The 22303-nt window shown below is 40.3% G+C and overlaps 1 protein-coding gene across 5 annotated transcripts in view; it reads left to right on the top strand.

Annotated features, from left to right (window-relative positions):
• The window catches only part of ELMO1 (engulfment and cell motility 1), a 316899-nt gene that overhangs the window by 71070 nt on the left and 223526 nt on the right, over nt 1-22303 (top strand). For 4 of the 5 annotated variants that reach the window (XM_063157015.1, XM_063156989.1, XM_063156998.1 and 1 more), the window contains 3 exons: nt 6821-6861; nt 7783-7855; nt 20942-20992. In XM_063157015.1, the coding sequence (XP_063013085.1) occupies nt 6821-6861; nt 7783-7855; nt 20942-20992 (165 nt within the window). The remainder of the gene's footprint in view (nt 1-6820; nt 6862-7782; nt 7856-20941; nt 20993-22303) is intronic. The other variant, XM_063157023.1, reaches the window with a different exon arrangement.

Genomic DNA, 22303 nt, shown 5'->3' with positions numbered 1-22303 from the left:
TTAAGGTTGTTGCATCCATAAAATTTTTTAACTATCAGCAGGAGTCCCATCTCTTAAGTTAATTCTGCTCTTATTAAAGGGAAATGTGTAACAATGAGATTTCTGAAGTTACGGACTGATGAATTCATTCACATTCTGGCCAGCTGGAGTATCCAGGCACACTTTATGACTCAATTATATTCTAGTTATAGACATACAGACATTACATTTTGTAATACAAAAGAGAGTAATACCAAAAATCCCACAGTATAAATTTTTTTGCTTTCATGGAGAAACTTCATGTCCTTTTAGACTAGAAATATGTCAGTCATGAGCTGGGGGTTTGGGGTTCCTTCACTCTGTCTTGAAAGGCATGCTCTCCTAATAGGTAGTGTGAAGAGCCACACCTTAAAGCCCTGCTTTGTATTTATAAGTGTGTTTTGGCTGTATTTTAAATATGTGTGGCAAGAATGCTGCATGCAAACACGGTGAAATTCACTGCTATGGGTCCCTAGGTGTTTTTTAACTTTTCAGAACTCTTGATTGAGTGTTTTTAGTGTTCTTACTTACACTTGAGAAAACAGGGAGTGTTACGGCTTGTTAGGGACACTAGAGATGGAGTAAGAAGTCTCTGCAAAATTCTGTTTATGGTTTTCATTTTTTGATTGAGGTTTTTTTGTTAACAACATTATATTTTGCTGCTTCCCCTATTGTACAGTCACTGTAACATCCTAAACACATGATCTGTGGGTCAATGCTTAGATCAGGTGAAATGCAGACTTAGGAGTGAGGATCTCTTTGGAGGTGGGAAGGGAGTAACTGAGGAAGCTGCAGCTGAGTGTGAAGGGAGAGAGGACACAAAAACCTGGGTTTCCCTAAGTCTTGGGCACCCTGTGGAGCTCCTAGTGCTAAATTTATACCAAGGTGTTGCCACTGACATGTTAAAACTGTCACCTTAAGAGCTGTGAACTGAGCTGATAAAAGCTCTCCCCCACCAGCAGCAGCTGCACTTGCTGAGGATTTTTGCCTGTTGGCTCTGAGGTGTGAATGTTTCCAGCCCTGGGCTGTGCTGCTGCACAGCTCAACTGTATGGTGTTGGCCTGGCCTTGGCTGGGTTTTATGGTCTTTTTCACTGTAGCATTGTGGATTCCCTGTTCTTCAGGCATTCATTCTCTGGGGTGTTCCCCTGGGTTAGAGAATTCCTCCCTTTCATCTTTTACAGATGCCTGATAATAAGTTAACAAGTCTGGTCTCACCAGAATTCTATTGTATGGAATGGTGTTGATTCCCAGAGTGGTTCAGAGCAGGTTGAGGTCCAAAGCACACCAGCATCCCCCCTTTCCAAAGACCTTTTCTCTTACACCCCAGGAAACCAGTGTTGAATTAGCAAGTCATGGATCTAGGAGTCCTTGCATCTGGTGTTTGCCACCGGTCCACTGTGGACCCTAGTGTATGACAGTAACAGGTAAAACCTCCACTGACTGTGAAAAGAGGTGCTTTTCTGCTTTTAAATAGCCATAAAACGACTTTAGCACTGAAAGATTTATTAGTGTCATAGTAGTATTAATTATAAGACAGAATGTTTACTGTTTACTGACTTGAAGTTCTGTTTTTTGACAGGTGCACAGGTCAGCAACTGAATTCTTTTCCTTAATGCTGTTTCACACTAACAGATGTGCTGCATCTGCTATTTTTTCTGTGATAGGCTTAAAGACAGCAGAGTTAAGGGTTTTCTTGTTACTTCTGCAGTTAAAAGGTGTCAGACAGGGAGAGGGATATCCCAATCATTGTCCCAGAAAAAACCCCAACAAGCAGAACCTAGCAAACCAACCCAAGGAAAAAGAAAAAGCAATAAATCTCTATCAGTCTTGCAGAAAGGAAAGATATTCAGGCTTGGCCTAAAACAAACCTGTCTACAATTTCCTGGTATAGCCCAAAGTATATCAGAACTGTACATATAACACAGGTTTCTACCTGGATTTAGGCTTCTGTCCTCTTTACAGTTCACACACACACACATACACAGACACACACACTTTCTGTTTGATTTGGAAGGGCTTTAAACCCAAATTGGAGTACTACTGGTGGTTTGAACAGGACCTAGAAGTGGGTCAGCATTGATATATTGGACATTCTTTGCTTGCTTTTGCTCATGCCATGATTTCTCTGGAACAGCACAGTGGTCTGGACTAACACCTGTGCTTAGTTTTCCTGGTGACTGTTTACCTATGAGTTCTCCATAGGGGTAGGCATGAAAGGATGAAACTGGTGAGGAAATTGGAGTGGGAAATCTTAGTCTGTGCTCTGCAAGTTACTTTGGAAGTGCTACCAAGTACTGCACAAGTAGCAAGGGCAGGTACTCAAGAAGACAGAGTTTGGGACCTGTGTGCATCCCAACACACAGAACCTGGTGACACAACTGAGATACGTGCAGGTGAGCTCAGAACTGGCGACCTGCATTAGGGCCATGCCTAAATCCTGGACATCTGTGTGAACCAGTCAGTGCAGACAGAGCTTTACCAGGTGTGTAAATTCACACTGGCTGTAGTGCTGCCTGTGCACTGTGTCATTGTCAGGATTCTCCCCTTGTGTGCAGATCTGTAAGACATGAGGCTGAAATGCCCCAGTGTCACTTAATTTCAACTCTCAATTTAATATCTGCCCTAGGAAAATACTTTTATTCTAACCAATGTGTTCAGTGCAGATACTGTGATAAGTCAGCTGAAGGTGTTATCTCCTGTAGGGAGCATGAAGTTTACTTTGATCTCTGTTATTTTGTACATTAAAGCAACAGCCTGATCTTCTTAGAGCTTTAAATGAGCATCTCAGCATGTATAAAAGCTCACTTCATTTTTACAAGTCTAGGAGGAGACATAGAGACAAAAAAAAAAAAAAAAAAGGCACTAGCACAAAATACTCATTTCTATGAAAGAAAAACTTAAAAATATTTTTGACTGATTGTATGAAATTCTTTGAAGTACATTGACTAATAAGGTAAATTTGACTTTTTGGAACTGTAAATGCAGCAAAGCTAAGTAAATTTCCATAAACAGAATTTTATTAAGATTAAGGTAACAAAAACTTCAAATCTATGCTCTTTGACATTTGGCAGATATTTAGAGCCAGGGGCAAAAAAAAAAACAAAAAGGGACTTTGAATGGCCTGCCAAGTGGAATTACTCTGCAGAGAATGGAAATAGACTTTTATCTCATTTTCCATGGTTAAAAAATGAAGAAAAAAAAAAAAAAGCTCCCTTTTCTTTGTTTCCTAGTAGTGCTGTGGTCCTATCCTTGCAGTAGACAGTCATGTCCTGACACGGGTACCCAAACACATTTCCGTGTCTCGCAGGCTGCGGCACATTCTGGGGGTGGCTGCAAGCCAGCTGGGAAGTGCAGCAGGAACTGGGCACTCACCCACCTGCCTGTCACTGCAGGGCTCTGCTGGCAAGGGGGCCTGGCTGTGCAGGCAGGGTGGCAGGGCTGCTCCTGCTGCTGCCAGCTCAGTGTGCTGCGTGCCAGCGTCCCCGCAGCAGCCTCCTGCCAACCAGCCTCCGCCTAGGAGAGGGCACACAGGGAGCCATGGCAGCCCTTGTGCTTGCAGGGACACCCCTCTGGTGAACAATGTCCTGGTGGCAGTTTATCTCCCAGCCAGGGAAGGGGAAGGAATTTTTTCTGGAGACTTAAATCTAGGGGGAGTGCAGCCCAAGGGATTATTAGGAGCAGCAGCTTATTGCTAGTACTTATTTGTGATGGTGTTCACAGGGGTCTTAGGATGAGGGAAGAGATGAGGATCTGACTCCATGTTTCAGAAGGCTTGTTTAATTATTGTATGATATATATTATATTAAAAGAATAGAAGAAAGGATTTCATCAGGAGGCTAGCTAAGAATAGAAAAAGAAGGAATGAATAACCAAGGCTTGTGTCTCGGACAGAGAGTCCAAGCCAGCTGACCGTGATTGGCCATTAATTAAAAACAACCAGCATGAGACCAATCACAGATCCACCTGTTGCATTCCACAGCAGCAGATAATCATTGTTTACATTTTGTTCCTGTCTGAGGCCTCTCAGCTTCTCAGGGGGAAAAATCCTAAGGAAAGGGTTTTTCATAAAATGTCTGTGACACTTATTATTACTTATTGCCGTGGTGTTATTTATTTAATATTTATCAATTTGTAAAGTGTTATCAAATTGATAATTACAAACTCTGTGTCCCAGAAGAGTTCCACTTTTTTTCATCTTCTTGTTTCTTTCATCATGGGCTGTGCTTACTCACATCAGTGCTGTAGCAGTAGTGCCACAGGAGGACCAAGCTGTACCATGAGAAGCTGGTTGTGTAAATAATTTTTATTATTGAGGATCCATTTGCTTTTTCTTTTAGCTGTACTTTACAGATTCTAATTGATTTGTTGCAGGGTTTTTTTGGGGTTTTTTTGTCCAAGTTTTTAGTTTCAGATTTTGTCATATAACAATGCAAAGGTGGTGTAGATTAGGCAAAGGGGGTAGGAAGTGAATGGGATTGACAAAGGACATAAAAGTTAATGGTATAGAGAACTTAAAAGTATGAAAATAATGATTTTTAATGTAATTTAATCCAGTCTTTAGAGTATTTCTATTATTCCTATTTTAGGTTGTTGAATTGCTTTTTTGTCATCTTCTAATAGGAAACTATAGATCCTATGGGAAGTAATGAGAAGGAAAAGCAGTACTCTTTTTGTCCTCCATGATATTGAATCTGCTACCTGGTTTCTGTTTACTTTGTAAAGGGAGTTAATAACCCAGATAAAATTTTGTCAAAATATGGAAATATCAGAACAGGACCTACAGCAGCATCCTGAGGGATGAAGGGGATAGAGCATGCAAAGCTGTGCATTCTGCCTGGCAGCAGTTTGCCTACAGACTGGTCCATGAGCACTGAATGGCAATCTGAACTTATCTAGCTCCAGACAAAATTGTGTTCCTCCCTCTGTCCTCCACAAATTTTTTTTTCTTTTTTTTTTTTTTTTTCTGGTTGTTGTTTCTTAAAAGGTAGAGGAAAGAAAGCAGTTGGAAGCCAGGGTTGCTCTTATAGGATTACAGAAGCTGAAAAAGCCCTCAGAGAGGAGAACAGTAGGTCAAAGTAGCTGTACACAAGTGACACAATAATCCAGACTGAGGAACTGATCAGTCCAAAAAAACTAGGAGAAAAACCCACTTTTTCTATCTGGTGTGATCTGCCTGTTCTGCTCCACAGCCTGGCTGCAGCTATGCCAAAAACTGAGGCAGTGCAGCAGAGAAGCCGCTGTGGAGAAGGAACCTGTTCCTGCTGCAGAATGGAGCAGTTTCCCTCCTCTGCCTTTTCTTCCCTGTGCTGGTGTTTGCTGCTTATGTAGCAAGGAAATCAGGAAACTTCCCCAGGAAATCAGTCCTGGGGAAAACTATTTCCCTCCCTTCCCCTCCTTCTCCTGGGCCAGCTTTTAGTTGTATTAACTGCCCTGGTGTGGAACATCTTGGGTGGTCACGTGAAAACAGAAATGGCTATGAAAGAAGGAAGGAAACCAAGGACTGAGACAATATGGTAAGCAGGAACAGAATCCTTTCAGCAGGTGCTTTCATTCCTGTCTGATTAAAATGGTCTTGTGTAATGTTTCTGCTTGTTTATTAACTGGCTTAGTTGACTGGACTGTTGAAATAATAAATTCTTCTCTGGTCCTGACCTGGCCAAGGAGTCCTGTCTATGGCTTTCTGTCAGTGGCGAAGCACAGAAAACAAATTCAAGGGAAAAATATTTTTTCCTTCACGTAACATGCCCTGATACTGAGTTAATTTTTCTACTAATAATTTTCTACAAAAATTAAAGGTAAAAAGCTTATTTTGACAATAGCATTGAATTAATTTGGTTTATAGTGAGTCTTCTGTATTTGTTTCCTTTTAAGTAATTCAGTGAACTGTTATTAGTGGAAGTAACTAGAGAGGGGGATCCTATGATGTTTAGGTGATTTGGGAAGTTTTTGTGAAGCAAAAGATATAGGTGACATTGTGTGGTCCCCCAGTATCGGGGGAAAAAGGCTCAGTACTCACTCAGCTGGTAAAATTTGGCATGTTTTTTTCTGCCATGCAATTTCATCTATGGTTTTGGACATAAAAGGGCATTTGCTCTTAGCCAGAAGTCTTCTAAAAACACTTGTGTGTGCACCCTGTGTTTATAACCATGTTCAAAGCATTGCAACATCAACAGGCTAGACTGTTTTCTTCTTTTCTATTTTGGGACCCAAAGCAGGGGAGCTGTTTTGAGTCAGTCCAAATGCTCCTGTGCTCACAGATGTAGAGAATAAAGCAGAACTGAGACATCTGGGATTCTAACACCTTCCAGGTGGTGTTTTATCAGAGGGGAACCTGCATGTGTGCACTTAAGAGAGAGGATTAGTGTCATCATATGACCATCTCTGAAAGGAACAAAAGAAGGTTTAAAGTTATTGAATGACTTCTGGTTTCAGATATCATTCCTGGAAAATGCTGGTGTTGATATCTAAATCTTCTGTTTCTGTTGGGTAATGAGATACAGTGCACACAAAAGGCCCTTTTGATTTCTCAGTTGAAAAACTGAGTCTATGTTATATGGGCTAAGGTTGGCAAAAATAATGGATAATGTCATAATGCAAATGTCTAGAATTGCTATCTTTATACCTTTATGAGACTGAAAGAGCAGAAAATTTTGGGATCCTTTCACACTTGACATTAAATAAATAATGAAATGCTACTAGTTTTGTTTTCTGCATTTGCGGGCTTTGGAATCATATTCTAAGAACTCAGAGTTATTCTAATTTGGTGATTTTGCTTTTTCTTTCTTTTTTTCATTTACCAGAAAAAGCCACTGTCCTCGATAATAAAAGAAGTCTGTGATGGGTAAGTTCTGCTATATAGTACATACTAGATACAGTGCTTTTTGAAGTATTAAACCAACTAGGAGATATTTTTTTCCAAAGAAAATCTAGATATCCTGTATGACTAGTCATTAGTTTCTTAAATATTTTTGTGTTAGTTTCAAATTTTGAATTTGCAGTGCATTTTGGATCAATTGCTTGCAAGATGAGGCTCCTAACAAAACAGCTCCATCATGGGGGTGACTCTCATTTTGACTGCTTCCTTCCTTTCTGCACAGAAATGCATTTTGCATTTTTGCAGTTTGGCTGTGGTCCCTGCTGTTCACGTGTTAAGGGACTAAAGCACTGCCTCTGGATGTGAATTTTGAGCACTGACTCCAGTGGGTGCTGTAAGCTGGTCCAGTTGATGTGACTGTTTATATGAAACTGAAATGTTAATTGCAAATTCTGTATTATAGACTAATAATTGGCTAAGACAAATACCTAGATTTAAGTTTAATGGATTAATCAAAAAACCTGTTTCAAGCAAGTGCTAGCACACAGGAGAAACTAGCTATATTTATCAAATTGCTGCTGAGCTAAGAAGGTGATATTTTATGCCTAATGTATTATATCAACTTAATACTATATCCATTGTGTATTGTATAAGCTAGCATAAACTTCTGGTACTGTACATTTTTTTGGTCAATTTTAGTGACTTAGTGGTCTTGCTAACTGCAAAAAAAGATCACTAGGATGTATTTGTAATGAGGTTTTCCTTTTGTAAGCATGCTTTTAGCTTAAACTTTGGAACTCATCATTGAAAGCTATGGAAAACTATGAGAAGTATGAGAAATACATGGGAATGACAGACACTTGTTTGGTCATGCTAAAATTATGTAAAGGGTACTTTTTGAATTATTAAGGTTTCATTTTGTGATTAATTTATTTTCATATTTCTAAGGTGGTCTCTTGCAAATCATGACCAATTTGCACTGCAGCATGCTGATAGTTCTAATTTCTACATCACCGAGAAGGTGGGTAAATTGTTCAATGCAATTTTTGCATAGCCTATAAAAATATTTGCCACAGTCATTTATTTTAAATTAAAATATATGAAAATATACTTTCCATAATGCAATGCCACTGAAAGGGTAGGTACTGCAAGACCTGATTTAATGACTCTTTAACTGATTTTTTCTGTTAGGAATAGCAAATAAAAGTCCAAATGTGCAAAGTTCTTCACGTCAGTTGAGTTTGAGACTTGAGCACTGAGCCCTTCAACTTTGGTATTCCTGTGTGTTTAGTATTCTGCTAACAAGTGGTGTACAGGAAACTGGAATATTTAAAACATGAAGGGCTCTTTGAAGTGTGAGGAGACCTTCAGTGCATGTCACTTTCCTTTTTGGCTGAGCTGGTAGAAATAAGTTTCAGTGACTGTGTGATATTTCCTACTCTCTCCTGCCTGCTGTCTTGTCCTTACCCAGTTCTGTAAGTTCTGTTGGCTTACTTTTTCTTGTCCCCATTTAGTGTGGCAATAGGTGATTCATCAAGTGATGCAATGATTTCAGCACAGAGTAATGAAAAGGCTATAGCTGTAATAAAAATGGAATGTCTAGTATAAATATATGGGACATGCTCAAGTGAATGGGACCAAGTAGAACATTCATTCCTAGCATTACTGGTAAAATTGCCCAAATTACAAAATAAAGATGATTTGGAAGAGTGCACATGTAGTACTGCAGATGTACAATTTCTAAGCAATGGCACAAGGACACTGTTTAAAACCTGCTGAAGTCCACATGCAAATTCCCTAATCTTGGTGGTTGTTGAGCTTAAAAGACCTGAGCTTAACTGCATAGATACAGATGCCTCTTGCTCACCTTTTATCAGTTTAATTTGGCTTGCTCTGAAGTAGAGGCATGTCTTGGTTCTGTTTTACATTTTACAGTTCTTTAGGGTTTGCTAATATGACTGAGACATGAACTAAGTTTTCTCTTGCTGTAATTCATACCCACACCCGAGAAATAAAGGAAACTTAGGCACTTAGTTAAGACTAATTTGGGAAGACTAAATTTAACAAGATAGCAAGAACAGTTGCTCATAAGATAGTGCTGGTTTTGTTTTGGTTATTTTTTTTCCTGGGCTGTTTTGTTTTGGTTTATTTTTGTTTTTTAATTTTGCTTGTTTTTTTTTTTAACAGACCAGTTTCAGTTTTTCATTTAACTACTTGTCAGCCTGGACAACCTTCTCAATATGTCCCCCCTCCTTTTTTTTTTTTTTTGGGTCTTCCACTTTTTTTGCTTGTATGTTGTTTTGGGGTTTTTTTTCCTCTCCTTTCCTTTCCAGTTTCAGTTGACAGACACTTCAAAGGCCACTACAAGGAAACCTGTTGAAGTAATTACTGACTTCTGCGTTTTGCCTCCACCAAATTAAACAGTGAGATTGTTCTGCTAATTGCCCCCAATGGTGACACAATGTTTACCAATAAAGCAGTCACAATTGAATTTGCCTGTTGACATTTAAATTCTGTGAGTATTTCCAAGAAGTAGGGATTGAGTGAATACTTCAGCTTTTTCAAGGTCTTTGTCCTGATGAAATTGGAGGGATATTTCAGGCTTTATCTCCACCTTTGGTGGATAGGATTCTGTAGCTTTGGAGAAATCTTTTCTGTTCCACATAAAAGAGAGTCTGACGGTTTTTGGCTGCCTTTAACTTGCAATAAGGATGGAAAATTATGGTCTTCTAGGACATTTTGGATTGTACTGCAGAGAGGACTTTGAGTTTGTTTATTCCCTACTGGAAATATGCAGAGAGTCTGACTCTGAGTCACATAAATAAGAGAGAAGAGCTCTAAATGCCACTAGAATTACTCAGATGTCTGTGACTTTCATTAGATATTGTTCACTGTTTATAGCTGGTTGTTGGATAGTGGCTGTGAAGAAAGGCTTATATAGGCCATCACCCCTTCCACATACTTTCCCTCATTTGTGTTCAGTAGTACATTGTTCTGTCTGAATTAAAACATGAAAATCACCAGGCATGAGGAGAAACACATGCACTTCAAGGAAGCTACAACACTTTATTGTTAAAATCCACATTGCTTTAATCTTAGTTTTACTAATGGATATGAGCAGAGCATTTTTTGTTGCAGTGGCAGCTTCTCATAAGAAGTATTTTTCACAGCTCTTAAAGATGAATTGTGTGACTGTATGTGTGCAGATAACATTATCTATAGGTCATGTTTCTGCAGAGACTGCCTTCCAGGTAGAGATGCCTCTTTAAAATATCACTATGTTTAAAGTTACCAGAAAGAAAAGCAATTAGTGATTTCTTGTATACAGCAGCAAGAAGCTTTGAAGTGAAAATGTCCAAATGTTACATGGCTTACAACTGTAGTTCTGTTTTTGGTGGCAAACAGCCCATCTGTGTGTTGGCTGTCATATGCAGAACTCTTTATCTTTTGTAGCTGGACCTATATCTCCCAATTATATCACGCATAAATAAAAACAACACCCAAGCAGTTCTGTCTCTGAAATTATTTATGTTTTGGCTGTATTATTTGGAAAAATGCCTCTACAGATATAGCAGTAACTCCTTCAGGCAGCATAAGTGAGGTCTTTTAACAAATTTTGATTCAGCCAGGGTTCCTACTACAGATAGGGCTTATCCCAGCAGATCCAGTTTTGGCTGCTGCCTCTGGGGCCATGGTATAGCTATAACTGTGCCCCTGAAACTGCAGTGAAAATTATTAATTATGTCTTTTAGCCTTTTTTTCTAAAAATGAGAGAAATAAAGGAAGAGGGTATGTAGACAAGAAAACAAAGCACTCATAGTGCCTGAGCTAAAATCTCTCTGATGTCTCAAAGTGTTTGATTTTTAATTAATTTTAAATGTTAATAGGTGTGTGTGTTTTTTTAAAAGGCTTTACTTATCATGAAGGAGCATTTCTCTGGTAGGTCAAATGCCTAAAAGCCTGACTTCTGAGTCGGTATCTTATCATGCTAGATACTACAAGATAAGAATAAATAAGTCACCATTGCCTCAGTATATCCAGGCTGTACCTGAATTAGATGCTTGTGTACATCAGGTGCAATGACTCAGGAACACTATAGCCTGGGGGAACTCAGGTTTAGAAAAGAAAATGCTGTATGAAGAGTAGAAAATGGCTGTATAATTTTGTGTGCTATGTGTGCTCCCTGGCTGAAAACCACAGCTCAGATAATTGTTAGCTATGTTCCTCTGCTGGCAGTATGAGCAGGGCAGGGACAGACATTTGAGTGGCTGATGCTGCACCTTGGTGGATATGGCTGGTCCCTCATCACTGCTCTCCCTTGGCCTTGCAGACCATGGCCAGCTCTGGATCCATTTGTAGGTCCTGTGTTTGTCTGGGGAAGGATGGTGTTCAAGCTGGATTCACTGCTGGACGCACAATGTGGTCACTCTTAACCCTTCACCTGAGCAGATCTCAGAAATGAAGGGTTGGCTGCTGGTGCTGAGGGGTTTGTGAGCCAGCACTGAGCATGCAGAGGTGACAATTGTGACATTTTTTGTTATCTTTAAATACAAGGATGTTTCATTCATCTTTATATTGAATGCAACCCGTTATTATGTTCACAATTTTGTTGTGTTTGTTCTTTTTTACATCTGATGCATCGGAATACTTCCCATGGGTATTTTCTCCTTCTCTCCTATCTCCTACATTTCCCTTTCATTCTTTTTACTTGAAGTGGAGGGGAGCAGACACTGAGTTTACTCCATTAGTTTTGGGAAACTTTTAATTCTGTTTTGCAAGAACTGCTTCACCTTCCTTTGGTTGCAATTATTCAACTCTGTGCTGTGTTTGAAGATGGGACATCTTTCTTACCCCATCTTCTCAGGGCTGGGAACCTGAGTGAAGTCCCTGTTCTTTGTGCTTTTTCAAAGGTGATTTTGCTCATGACCTATTTTTTGCTGAATGAAACCTGTAATTGTATATTCATGTGAAATTCCTCCATGCCTTTACAGGCTCCCTGTGTGGGAGTGGATGCAAATAACAGGATGAGAAATGAACAATTTGTATAGTTGGGACTTTTTGAGTTTTTACGTTTTTCATATTTGTCTGTTTTCTCTAATTAATTGAATTTCAGTGAGTTGTAAAAAAACATTCTTAATAATGGTTTCTGATTCTTGAAGGACCTGGTGCTTCTAAAGCAACTGAGAATGAAAAGTAGCATGAGGAATGGGAACTGGAGAAATGTGTTAAGAGAGCTGTTTCATTTTCCATTTTGCATCACTCCTGATAATACTTTTATTAATAGTGCTACATAAATGGTAGATTGTAGATTAGATCTGGATCAAACCATGCCTGGCTTTCCCTTTTCTCGGCCACTTATAAGACATGGTATTTCCCACATATTCACACATTTCTTACTGTTTTGGGGCATCTGCACAGCCCTGCAGAAATTCCCTACAGTAAGGGCAGCATGTGGCATCTGAGTGGCCATGCTCCTGCCTGCTTGATGGATGCTGGTAACACTGCCCTGTAGACTCCAGTAAAGGCTTAGAGAGCACTAGTACATTTTTCAAGTGAATAGAAGTAAAACTTCAGTATCCATATACTAAATCACTTTCAACCCTCCTTCATTCAGGCTGATTTCAAGAACCTTGATAATGTTTATCCTTCTTTTAGTTCTCTTAGGACTCTTTTTGTAAAACTTTTGGTCTATACTAAATTTTCTAAAGAAAATAATTATGCCCTGTCCCCCTATTATACTTTCTGGCCCTAGCATAAACAGCTTAATTCTTCTGCTTGCTTCCTATTAAAATAATTGTTATGGCAATCTTCTGTTTAGCTCCTTAGTTCCATATCAAGGCTGATGAGATGGAACAAGTGGGGTAGTTTTAAAAAAATCTGTGTATATATTTTCCTGAATTAAGTTTGCAATTTTGCCTCACAATTAATCACTAGAGAGGAAAGGCTCTAAAAATGTTCAGCTTTCAGTTAGAGCAATTGAAGGTAGGTATGGCATACCAGGGACACAGTACAACTATTTGGCTTCAGCTGATGGCAAACAGTTCTGTGTAAGATTTGGCCCTAAAGAAAAATATTCTTTAATTCATCTTTAAGCTTTAAGCTTAGAGAGCAACCTATCTGGATGGGTAGTTTTCCTAAGTGCAATGAACAGACATAACAGGGCAGCACTGAAAGAGGATGGTTCTGATTTCTTCTCCCCTTCTCCAGAAGATCCTGACACTTAATTTTTTGGTTGGTTGGTTTTTTGTTTTTTTGTTTTTTTTTTTTTTTTTTTCTTTTTTTTTTTTTTTCTTTTTTTTTTTTTTTTTGTGTGTGTGTGGTTTTTTTTGACAATTTTTGTAGGTGGTGGCAAGGAGGGGATCATTTTGTGCCACTTTAATTCATTAAATTTGCTTAGTAAAAAGGCTGCTTGATCTGATGCAGGGATGAGGCAGGACTTGAATCATGTCCAGGAATAGCCTGTACACAAGAAGGAAGCAAAGGAAAGGTAGGAAGAAGAATGGAACTTTGCTTTTTTTAACAGCTGTGAGCTGTCCCTCAATTGTTTCTGGAACTGGCTTAAGCTGACGTGGAACAATATTTTGTCAAGCTCCAACTGCAGTCAAAAATGGAAAAGGAATGTTTTACCTGCAGTCCTCCTGTGAGGGAGAGGAAGGGCACAGGAAGGGTGTAGGAGAGGGATGTATGTCCTAGAGAAGCACAAACACCTCCAGGCTTTCCCTTAAACAAGACTTGGTGTTGTGGCTCCAAGTGTGGTGCTTGCAAAATGAGCTGGCCCACTTTTCCTGCTTATGCTATACTGCTTATTCCTGTCTCCTACTGTGCAAACCAGGCAAACCCCAAAATTATAAAATTTTCATCTGCTTTATTTCCCTTATTGACTGATACAGCTGTCTATGCCACATATAACAGTAGCAGGGATGAGCAAGATGTTGAAAAGCAAAACTCTGTGGTAGCAAACTGGGCAACTGTGCTTTGCTTTGGCAAAAGTGAGCCACAGCCTGGGCTTCAGTATTCACTTATTCTCTAAGCATCTGCTTAAGGAGCACTGCTGCTGTGCTGGCCCTCAGTGGTGTTATGAGTGAATATGGTGGGTAACCTGTGCTGATGAGCTGACTTCAGTTTGATAATCCTTACTTGGGTTTGGTGGGGTTTTGTTCTTGGGTTTTTTTTAATCCAAACCAGCCCTGTTCTGATTTCTCCACATCATCTTACTAATAATAGTATGAGCACAGCTAAGTCAGTCATTTCCTGATGTTTATTTTTCAGGGTGCAGCTCTTCTGTTGGAATTTATCAGAGGACGATAGGGCTGCTTGTATTGGGCCCACCCCTTCCCTGTGGCTGGTACAACTGTGCTGTGTGTCTGTGTGGTTGCTTGAATTGGGGAACTGATCCAAGTTAAAAATAACTCATGTGTAACTTCTTTCAATGTGTCAGAAGGATGTCTGCCCAAAGTGTGATACCACTGCTGCTCTGCACAAGTGGTGCTTGGTAATGCTGTCCTTGTAGATCACTCCACTTGCAGATGGATAAATCATGCAAAGTTTGGTCTTTTTCTTAGGATGTGATTTAAGTGGCAGTCAAGTTGGTATTTCTGTGGGTTGCTGGAGAAATAGGTAGTTGAGCATTATTTTTCTACTCTGTTTCTTCTTTCTCTTTGCTTCACTAACATCCGAGTGACTGCTGCTGGGTGGAAAGTTTGTTCAAGTCATGCATCTGCAAAACAAAACTCTGGACTCAGGAATACTTTTTCTTTTCCTTTTTTTTTATGAATGAAGGAGGAGGAAGTGTTAACTTTTTAAGGTCAGATGGTAGACTGTGCTGCTGTGTGGTGGTAGATCTGATGTAAGGGAAGTGTTGGGGCCCCATGTTCTGGAGAACGTGCAGAATTCTGCCTCTTGTAAGTTGTAGAATTGCACTGGCTAATGTACAGCCTGAAACTGAACCACTTGGTCTAACTTGATTTATTTACCAGCTTCTGTAATCCTTGAATAGAGACAGATAAACAGCATGCAGAAAACATTCTCTTTTTAGAAACTTCAGACAAACTACTTACTTTTTTAAGGAAAATGTTATAATCAAATCATAACATGAAAATCCAGAAGACATTGTCCCTTCTTTTCAATAGCTTCCCAGAAAAGAAATTTTATCACAAGCTTAATTGCATCAGTATTTCTTCTAAAACAGTACACTTCTGTCATGCCAAGTAGTACAATGTAGGTAATTACCTGTATCACTTAGCTTACATCTTATTAAATATTTTGGTGACTAAAAATAAACTTAAGAAATCCCCTACCAAGTCAGCCAAATGAAATCCCATCTCATAGCCTAGTCTGTCTCCAGCTCTAGCGGTAGCAAATGCTGTTCAGGGTAGCGATCTGATGATGACTTTCAGTCTCTTTATGCCTCCTCAGTTTTCACATTTGTGGTACTACAGGTGTTGGAGGCTACACCTACTCGTAGTCTATTTAATATCCTGCATAAAGGTGATGCCACTCTTTCATCTCTTCTTGAACCTCTGACAGCAAGCTTGAAGAATTTACTGCCTTCTGAATGGAGAGGTGTATTTTCTATCTGCTTTAAGCTGACCCCCTACTGATTACATCATGTGCCCCTAAGTTCTCATACTGCAGGGTTTCATAGAAACAGTTCTGCATTCTGGTTGTCCACTACCATCTCTCCTGTGTTCTTTGTGCCTCCAGACTGAGTAGACCCCACCTTTTGAGGTAGCTGCTGAAGCCCATTGGACACTTGCCTTTCTCTGCATTTTCTCAGAAACTGCTGTGCCCCTCCTAAGGAGTGAAGATCAAAGGTGCCCTCGGTGCCCTGTATGTGGGTACATGCAGTTCCTGTGCTGTGGCAGAGTGACGCCCTCTGTCCTGTTCCTGGTGCCACCTCTGGTGACACCCAGCGTTTGCTGGATCCTGTAGCACGCTGAATCCGTGCTTTAAGGGAGAACTTTGCCTCTCTTTCCTGAGCTGTTAACTCAGTAATGAACTCTATAACTCTAATATTCTGTGTCATTTTGTCCTCATTTACAACTTGCACAAACTCATCCTTGTGGAAATGTAATGGAGTCATAAACTTAAAGTGTATTTCACAGCTCTAATTTTCTGTTGTTGTGTCCATTTGGAGGAAGGTGCAACAAAATAACAGCAGTAAGGAAATAAGAATGAATCTATTACTAAAGGTAATAAATGCAAGAAGAATTTTAGATTTCTTGGCTGTTATTGTCTGGGGTGATTAGGGAAGTCTGAAGAAAGCTGTTTGGTCAAGGTTAAAGAACAGTCTGAGTATAACCATGGGAACCAATGCTTCTGGAACTTCATCAAGTATGTTAAGAAAATATTCCATTCCAACCAGTTAGAGTGAGCTGAGCCTTGAGGCATTTTGCTGGGTATAAAAGATCATTAAAATGATAAGACAAATGTGTTGCAAAATAACCTGTTTTACCTGGTAAATTTTCCAGTGTCACTGCAGCAAAGCTCTGAATAAATACCTTCACTCTTTTGATAGGATTTTTTTTTAAAGTGAATTTACTTGCCTTCATCCTCTGCGTGGTTTGGTGGACTCTGGTAATGCTTGAGGCTGGCTTTCTAGATGTAAGTCTCCTGCATGTGTTTTGGGCAAAGTAGTGACACAGAAAAGCAGAGCTTTGAGAATCTGCAGAATCTGCTGACAGATAGTCACAGAATTGCTTAGGCTGGAAAAACCTTCTATGATAATCAAGTTCAACCATTAACCTGGCACTGCCAAGTCCACCACGAAACTGTGTCCCCAAGTGCCACATCTTTTAAATGCATCCAGGGACAATGACTCAACTGCTTCCCTGATCAGCTTGTTCCAATGCTTGGCAACCCTTTCCATGAATAATATTTTCTTGCTACCAAATCTAAAACACCCCTGGTTCAACCTGAGGCCATTTCCTCTTATCCTATTGATTGTTACTTAAAAGAGACTGACCTCCACCTTGCTGAGCTCTGGGGACCACCACTGGTGACCAGATATAACCAGCTGGATGTAACTCCACTCGTCACTACCCTTTGGGATTGGCAGTCAAGCCAGTTTTTTATCCAGCAGTGCGCCTGTCCAAGCCATGAGCAGCCAGTTTCTCCAGGAGAATGCTGTGGGAGACAGTGTCAAAGGCCTTACTAAAGTCCAGGTGAACAACATCCACAGCCTTTCCCTCATCTGCTGAGCAGTTCACTTTTGCATAGGAGACCAGATTGGTCAAGCAGGACTTGCCTTTCCTAAATCCCTTCTGGCTGGGCTTGATCATCTGGTTGTCCTGTATGTGCCTCAGGATCACTCAAGGTGATCTGTTCTGTGGCTTTCCCTGGCACTGAGGTCAGACTGACAGTCCTGTAGTTCCCCAGATTAAGTTTTAGTTTAGCTTTGGTCCTTCTAATTTTCTCCCTACATAACCTCACAGCACCCCAATAGCCCTCCTGAGTGTGCTGCCCCTTCTTCCAAAGCTTGTAATCTCTCTTATTTTTCCTTAGTTCCAGCCAAAGGTTTGTGCTGGTGTTTCCCACTTCTTCTCTTGCCTTGGCCTGCTTCTGTGCCTTTAAGATTTCCTTCATGCAGGATGCCCAGCCTTCCTTGATTCCTTTGACCCTCAGGATTGCCTCCCAATGAATTATGGATTCTGTCAACCAGGCTCCCAAACAGGCATAAATCTCCCCTCCAGAATTCCAGGATAGCAGTTTGCTGAGCCCCCTCCTTAGTTCCCTGAGAATGGAAAACTCTCTGACATGCAGGGCTACCCCACTGCCTCTCCTTCCTTGCTTCTCCTGCCTTCTGAAGCATTTCTGGGCATTTGGGTTCATGTTGCTCCAGCTGGTGAAGTTAGAAGGCAGAGGGTCCTAAAATCTGAATGCAAGATGAACTTTCCAGGTGTCCCCTACTTCCTGCTGTGTGATGTTCTTTGTGTGTCTTCATGAAAGTATTTAGTCTGATTGAAATCTTGTCTTGGGAATATTGCCTAGTCCATTAGAAAAAAATCATCCTGTGATATATTCTATCTTGCTAGATAACATATTGCAGAGAGGGCTTATTTGTCCTTGATCTAACTGCTGTCTTTGTCATGGATAACATTTTTAACAGATCTGTTTTCCTGTTATGGAGTTTTTAAGGGACATTTTGGATAGTAACATTTCACTAGTTCCTTCACTGCTCAGGATTAAGCTTTTCTAATACAGATGAACATCATGAACAACATCTACTAACTTCATGTACACTTGAGAAACAGGTCAGGAATATCTTGGAAGAGGGTTTTTTGGTTTTGCCCTGTTCTTGTCCTTTTTTTAAATTTTATTTGTCTACCATAGGTGGGGGTGAGTTCTGTCCTGAATAGCAATGATGCCTTTAAGTATGACTGCCAAAAGCTGGGCTGCTGTAATGATGCTCTGTTATCCTGGAAAAGAAATCCACAGGATACTATCCTTAATACTAAGAGGATTAACTGTGTGTAAATGTTGCAATTAAAATTAACTGGCATGCTGACTACTGCATCATGCAGTTAATGTAGGAAAACCTCTTGGTTTAATTGTACTCTTACATGCTGTTTCCTGGTATGTGATTAAGCCAATATTTAGAATGGGTAAACAAAATTATATTTTTTTTTAATTGGGTAACTGCTAACCTTTTTCAAATTTTGGTTAGCTTGCTGTGCTAGAGACTTTATGCTTTGAATACTTTCAGAGATAAGGCACGGGCAGTTTTCCTTAAGCTTTTTTCTAAACCAGGAGTTGAAGATGATCTCTCTCTCTTTTGTGATTGAATTTATAGGGCAGATGTAGACACCTTGCTCTGAGCCAGACATGATGAAAGGTCCATGGGCTTGTGTGTTGTGGGCTCTGACGAGCATTACACCTTTGAGTCTGAAAGCTTTGGTGTTTTAGATTCATCTTCATGATTAAACAGAAAGACTCCAAAGAAAATGTCCAGGGATGCTTTTAATTACTCTGTGTGTTCCTCTGTGTGTTCCTCTGTTCCTTCTCTTGTCTCTGGAGATCACCATGCTTGTGCTATGCCCAGTATCTCTTGTTTTCAGTGGACTAAGAGTGTTTGCAAAGGTGCTTATTGAGGCCCAGATGAAGTGACTTGTCACAAACAAACCACAAGCTCATTTGTACATCTGAGTTGGTAGTTCATGTTAATTGCAGCAGGAAGCATGAGAAACTAAGCCTAAATTTTTGCTGCCTAAAAAAATAAGCCTCTCTGTGTGCTCTTATTTATGTTTAAGAACAGTCCACTTACAAGCTCCAATGTTTTTATAAATATGTCAGTGAACTTTAACTTCTGAGTGTGATTAGTACAGTTCAAGCTGTTTAAGTCTTATTGATTTCCTGGTTTTCATGTTGTTACATGCTGGGATTTGCTGCCTTCCAAGTAAAACTGATGGAACCTTGTGTATGTGTACATGCAAAAGCTCTGGCCTAATACAGCTGAAGTCCAGTAGCTTAGTCTAAGTTGCTGATGGAGGTAGAGACAGCCTATCCTAATTGTCTGTCCCAAAGCAATTACTTTTATTCAGCTCCACAAATCCAGGAGGTGGTAACAGTTTTAGCAACCGCAACTGTTTGTGAAGTGAGTTTGTTTCAGCACTGATTGAGATTAAACCACACAAATGCACTGTGGCCGCTTCACACAGATTCCTTAGGCATGATGAAATGTGGCTGGGTCTGGTGCTGTTCCACTACAAGTGGAGAAAATCTGGCACTTTGCTGGTGCTGTGGGAAGTCACCAGTGTTTAGCTGCTCACCCTTCTCTGCCCCTCTTTTGAGTGCAGCCTGGCTGGCCTCCCTGAGGCTCTTCTGGCCAGGAGGAGGCTGCTGAGGGCTGAGAAGAGTCGCTGCATATGCAGGCAAAGATGCTGTAAGAAAGCTTCTCTTGTAGCCCCTGTGTTGTCTGGCACTTCATTTATTTCAGTTAGAGTGAAGAAGTCTTTGTGGGTGGAGAGTGATCTTTGAGGTAGCTAGAACCAATCCTACAGATGACTTGGATACCAAGAATGAGACAATGTACTGGAGTTTTATTTTGGGACTACTTGACCTGGTTTCAGGCAAGATTTATCTGGTTTTTAGCATTTTGGATTTGAGATGTATCAGAATGGGAACAAGAAAGATGAAATAAATTTGGGAAAAACTGACAGAGGAGAAATACACCTTCATATTTTTTCTTGGCTAAACACCAGTCTGCAGAAAGTCTGCAATGTGGTCTTCAGTACAAAATTAGCTCTTCTCTCTCAAACTGTTAGGGATTCCTCCAATTTCTCTGACAGATTAGAGTGTCAGCTCATGAACAACTACTGAACCATGACTGGCATTGTGACTGTGTGTTGTGCTGCACACAGTCGGTGCCTGTCAGCATGTTCATTGCTGTAGGTACTTTATTCTCCTACCCTATGGTGAATAGGAGTGGTTGTTCAAAGAGGGGAAGCTTTGCACATGGGCTTTGACCACAGGGTTGTAAGGATGTTGTAAGTGTACATCATAGCTTACGCCGCGGCTGTGTGAGCTTAACCAAAAGAAAATGTTAAATGCCCTCTCTCTCTGACAGCTGGGCAAGGAGAAGGACTTATGGCATGTTTGAACTTTACTCTGCTAGCAGTGATGCTTTTTTCACTTTGAGGGAGAATGCAAAGTGGGTAGGTTCCAGTGGTTTAAGTCAGCATGTTCTTGTTATAGAAAATAAAGAGCCAGTGGGATGAATTCTAAATCCTGCAGATGCTTAATGACAGGTTTCAGCAAACTTACGAACTCCTCAAGTATGTACAGTACCAGAGCCAGACACCATGGACAGCATATTTCAAAAAAATATTTAGAAGTTGCCAGTGGAAGCTAAACTTTGAAAAACATGAAGTCATTCTTGAAAGAGTTCAAGTTGTTTAAGTGTCATGTGAATTCAACCTATTTGTTGAAACTAATGTTATATGCCTCAATGAGGAAAATAGATGCTAGCTTACATCTGAAAGAGGGAAGCTTTTGCATGCAGACAGGGAAAAGCACTGTTGCAGGTTTAGCATGACAGTCTGCTCAATGCATGTTTCATCTTTTTATGTGAGTAAGTCTTAAGTAAAACCTTTGTTTTTTTCTTTTTCAGAACCGTAATGAAATAAAAAATGGAGCCATCCTTCGATTAACAACATCTCCGGTGAGTCAGCATTCCTCTCTTCTTTCAAAGTGAAAATTCAGTTTGTAAATACTTGTGAACTAATGTATGTAATTTTAAGCTTTATCAATGTATCCCACAATCCTCCAGGAGCAAAGGTTATGAGTTATGGAGGCAGGAATAATAACTCGGAGTGACATTTGGAGATACTGTTGGCAGAATTGGGTGGGTTTTTGTGTCTCGCATCCACTGGGAACAGTTTTTACATACAAGATATCTCTGCTTCCCTGCTGACATTGCAGCCTCCCTCAAGTTGCTCTTTTTCTGCCTCAGAACTCAAAACCAGGAAGCCAGGAGGAAGGTCAGGGATTTGAATAATGGAGAGCTCTGCTGGGTGGCACAGGTCAGAGCTTTCCTGATCTCTGGTTTTGTGTTGAGTGAGTAGCAGCTGTAATGTTGATATTTTACTGGGATTTCTTTGTTGTTGGCTTTTTCCCCCCTACACCGTCTCTTTGCCAGCTCCTAAAAAGCACAGCAGAGCTGCTGGTTGCCCTGTAATGGCTTGTTTTCCTGCTGAGTTGAGCAGTGCTGCTGCCACATGCTGAAAGCCACTATTAGTCCTGGAAGATGTATGTCTAAGGCAGCAGCAATCCAATTTCCTTGCTGACAAATGCAGTTAGTGTGCTATTAAAATGGTTTACCTCTTCATGATGGTGCTCTAGCCTCTGCTGATTTGAAGCATTCTAATGCTCATACCCTGCCACCCAGTAGCTTCTCAACAGAAAGCACTTATCAACAGCCAACAGAGCAAAGACAAGAGGCTTCCATTAGCCTTCATCATGTTCTTCAATGGTCACTATATTCAGAGCTTTATAGACATTAAAAAAAAATTAAATAAACAGCAGTTTAGGACCATAGCTCTGTCAGGATCTGTGTGATTCCAGAGTCTCTTGGCATATATCACCAAAACAGCCTTGTGCATGGGAAAACCATTTCTGGTAGAATACACCCCTTTTGATGGAAATTCCTCAGAAACAGACAGCCCCAGCACCAGCTCCTTCTAACCTTTGTAACTTCTTAATAACAAATATCCCCTCCTGTACTTCCCAGACTTGGGATCTCTTGAAATCAAAACAGCATCTGTGGTTCATCAAGAACCAATGTAGTCCAAATGCAGTGCGTCATGTTTTGGTGTAACCACAACATGGAATAACCATATAGGACAACTCATGGAATTCTCCCATCTCAAAATCCACAACCAGTTGCATTGTGAAACCTCACTGAAGAGAGGCTGTGTTGTGACTGATCTGTGGAGACGGCTGGCTGGCTTTATGATCACTTGTGCAATTGGAA

Source organism: Melospiza melodia, chromosome 1 (genome assembly GCF_035770615.1).
Source record: "Melospiza melodia melodia isolate bMelMel2 chromosome 1, bMelMel2.pri, whole genome shotgun sequence".
Classification (NCBI taxonomy): Eukaryota; Metazoa; Chordata; class Aves; order Passeriformes; family Passerellidae; genus Melospiza; species Melospiza melodia.
The sequence above is the reverse complement of the archived record's forward strand: the minus strand, read 5'-3'. Positions and strand labels throughout refer to the sequence as shown.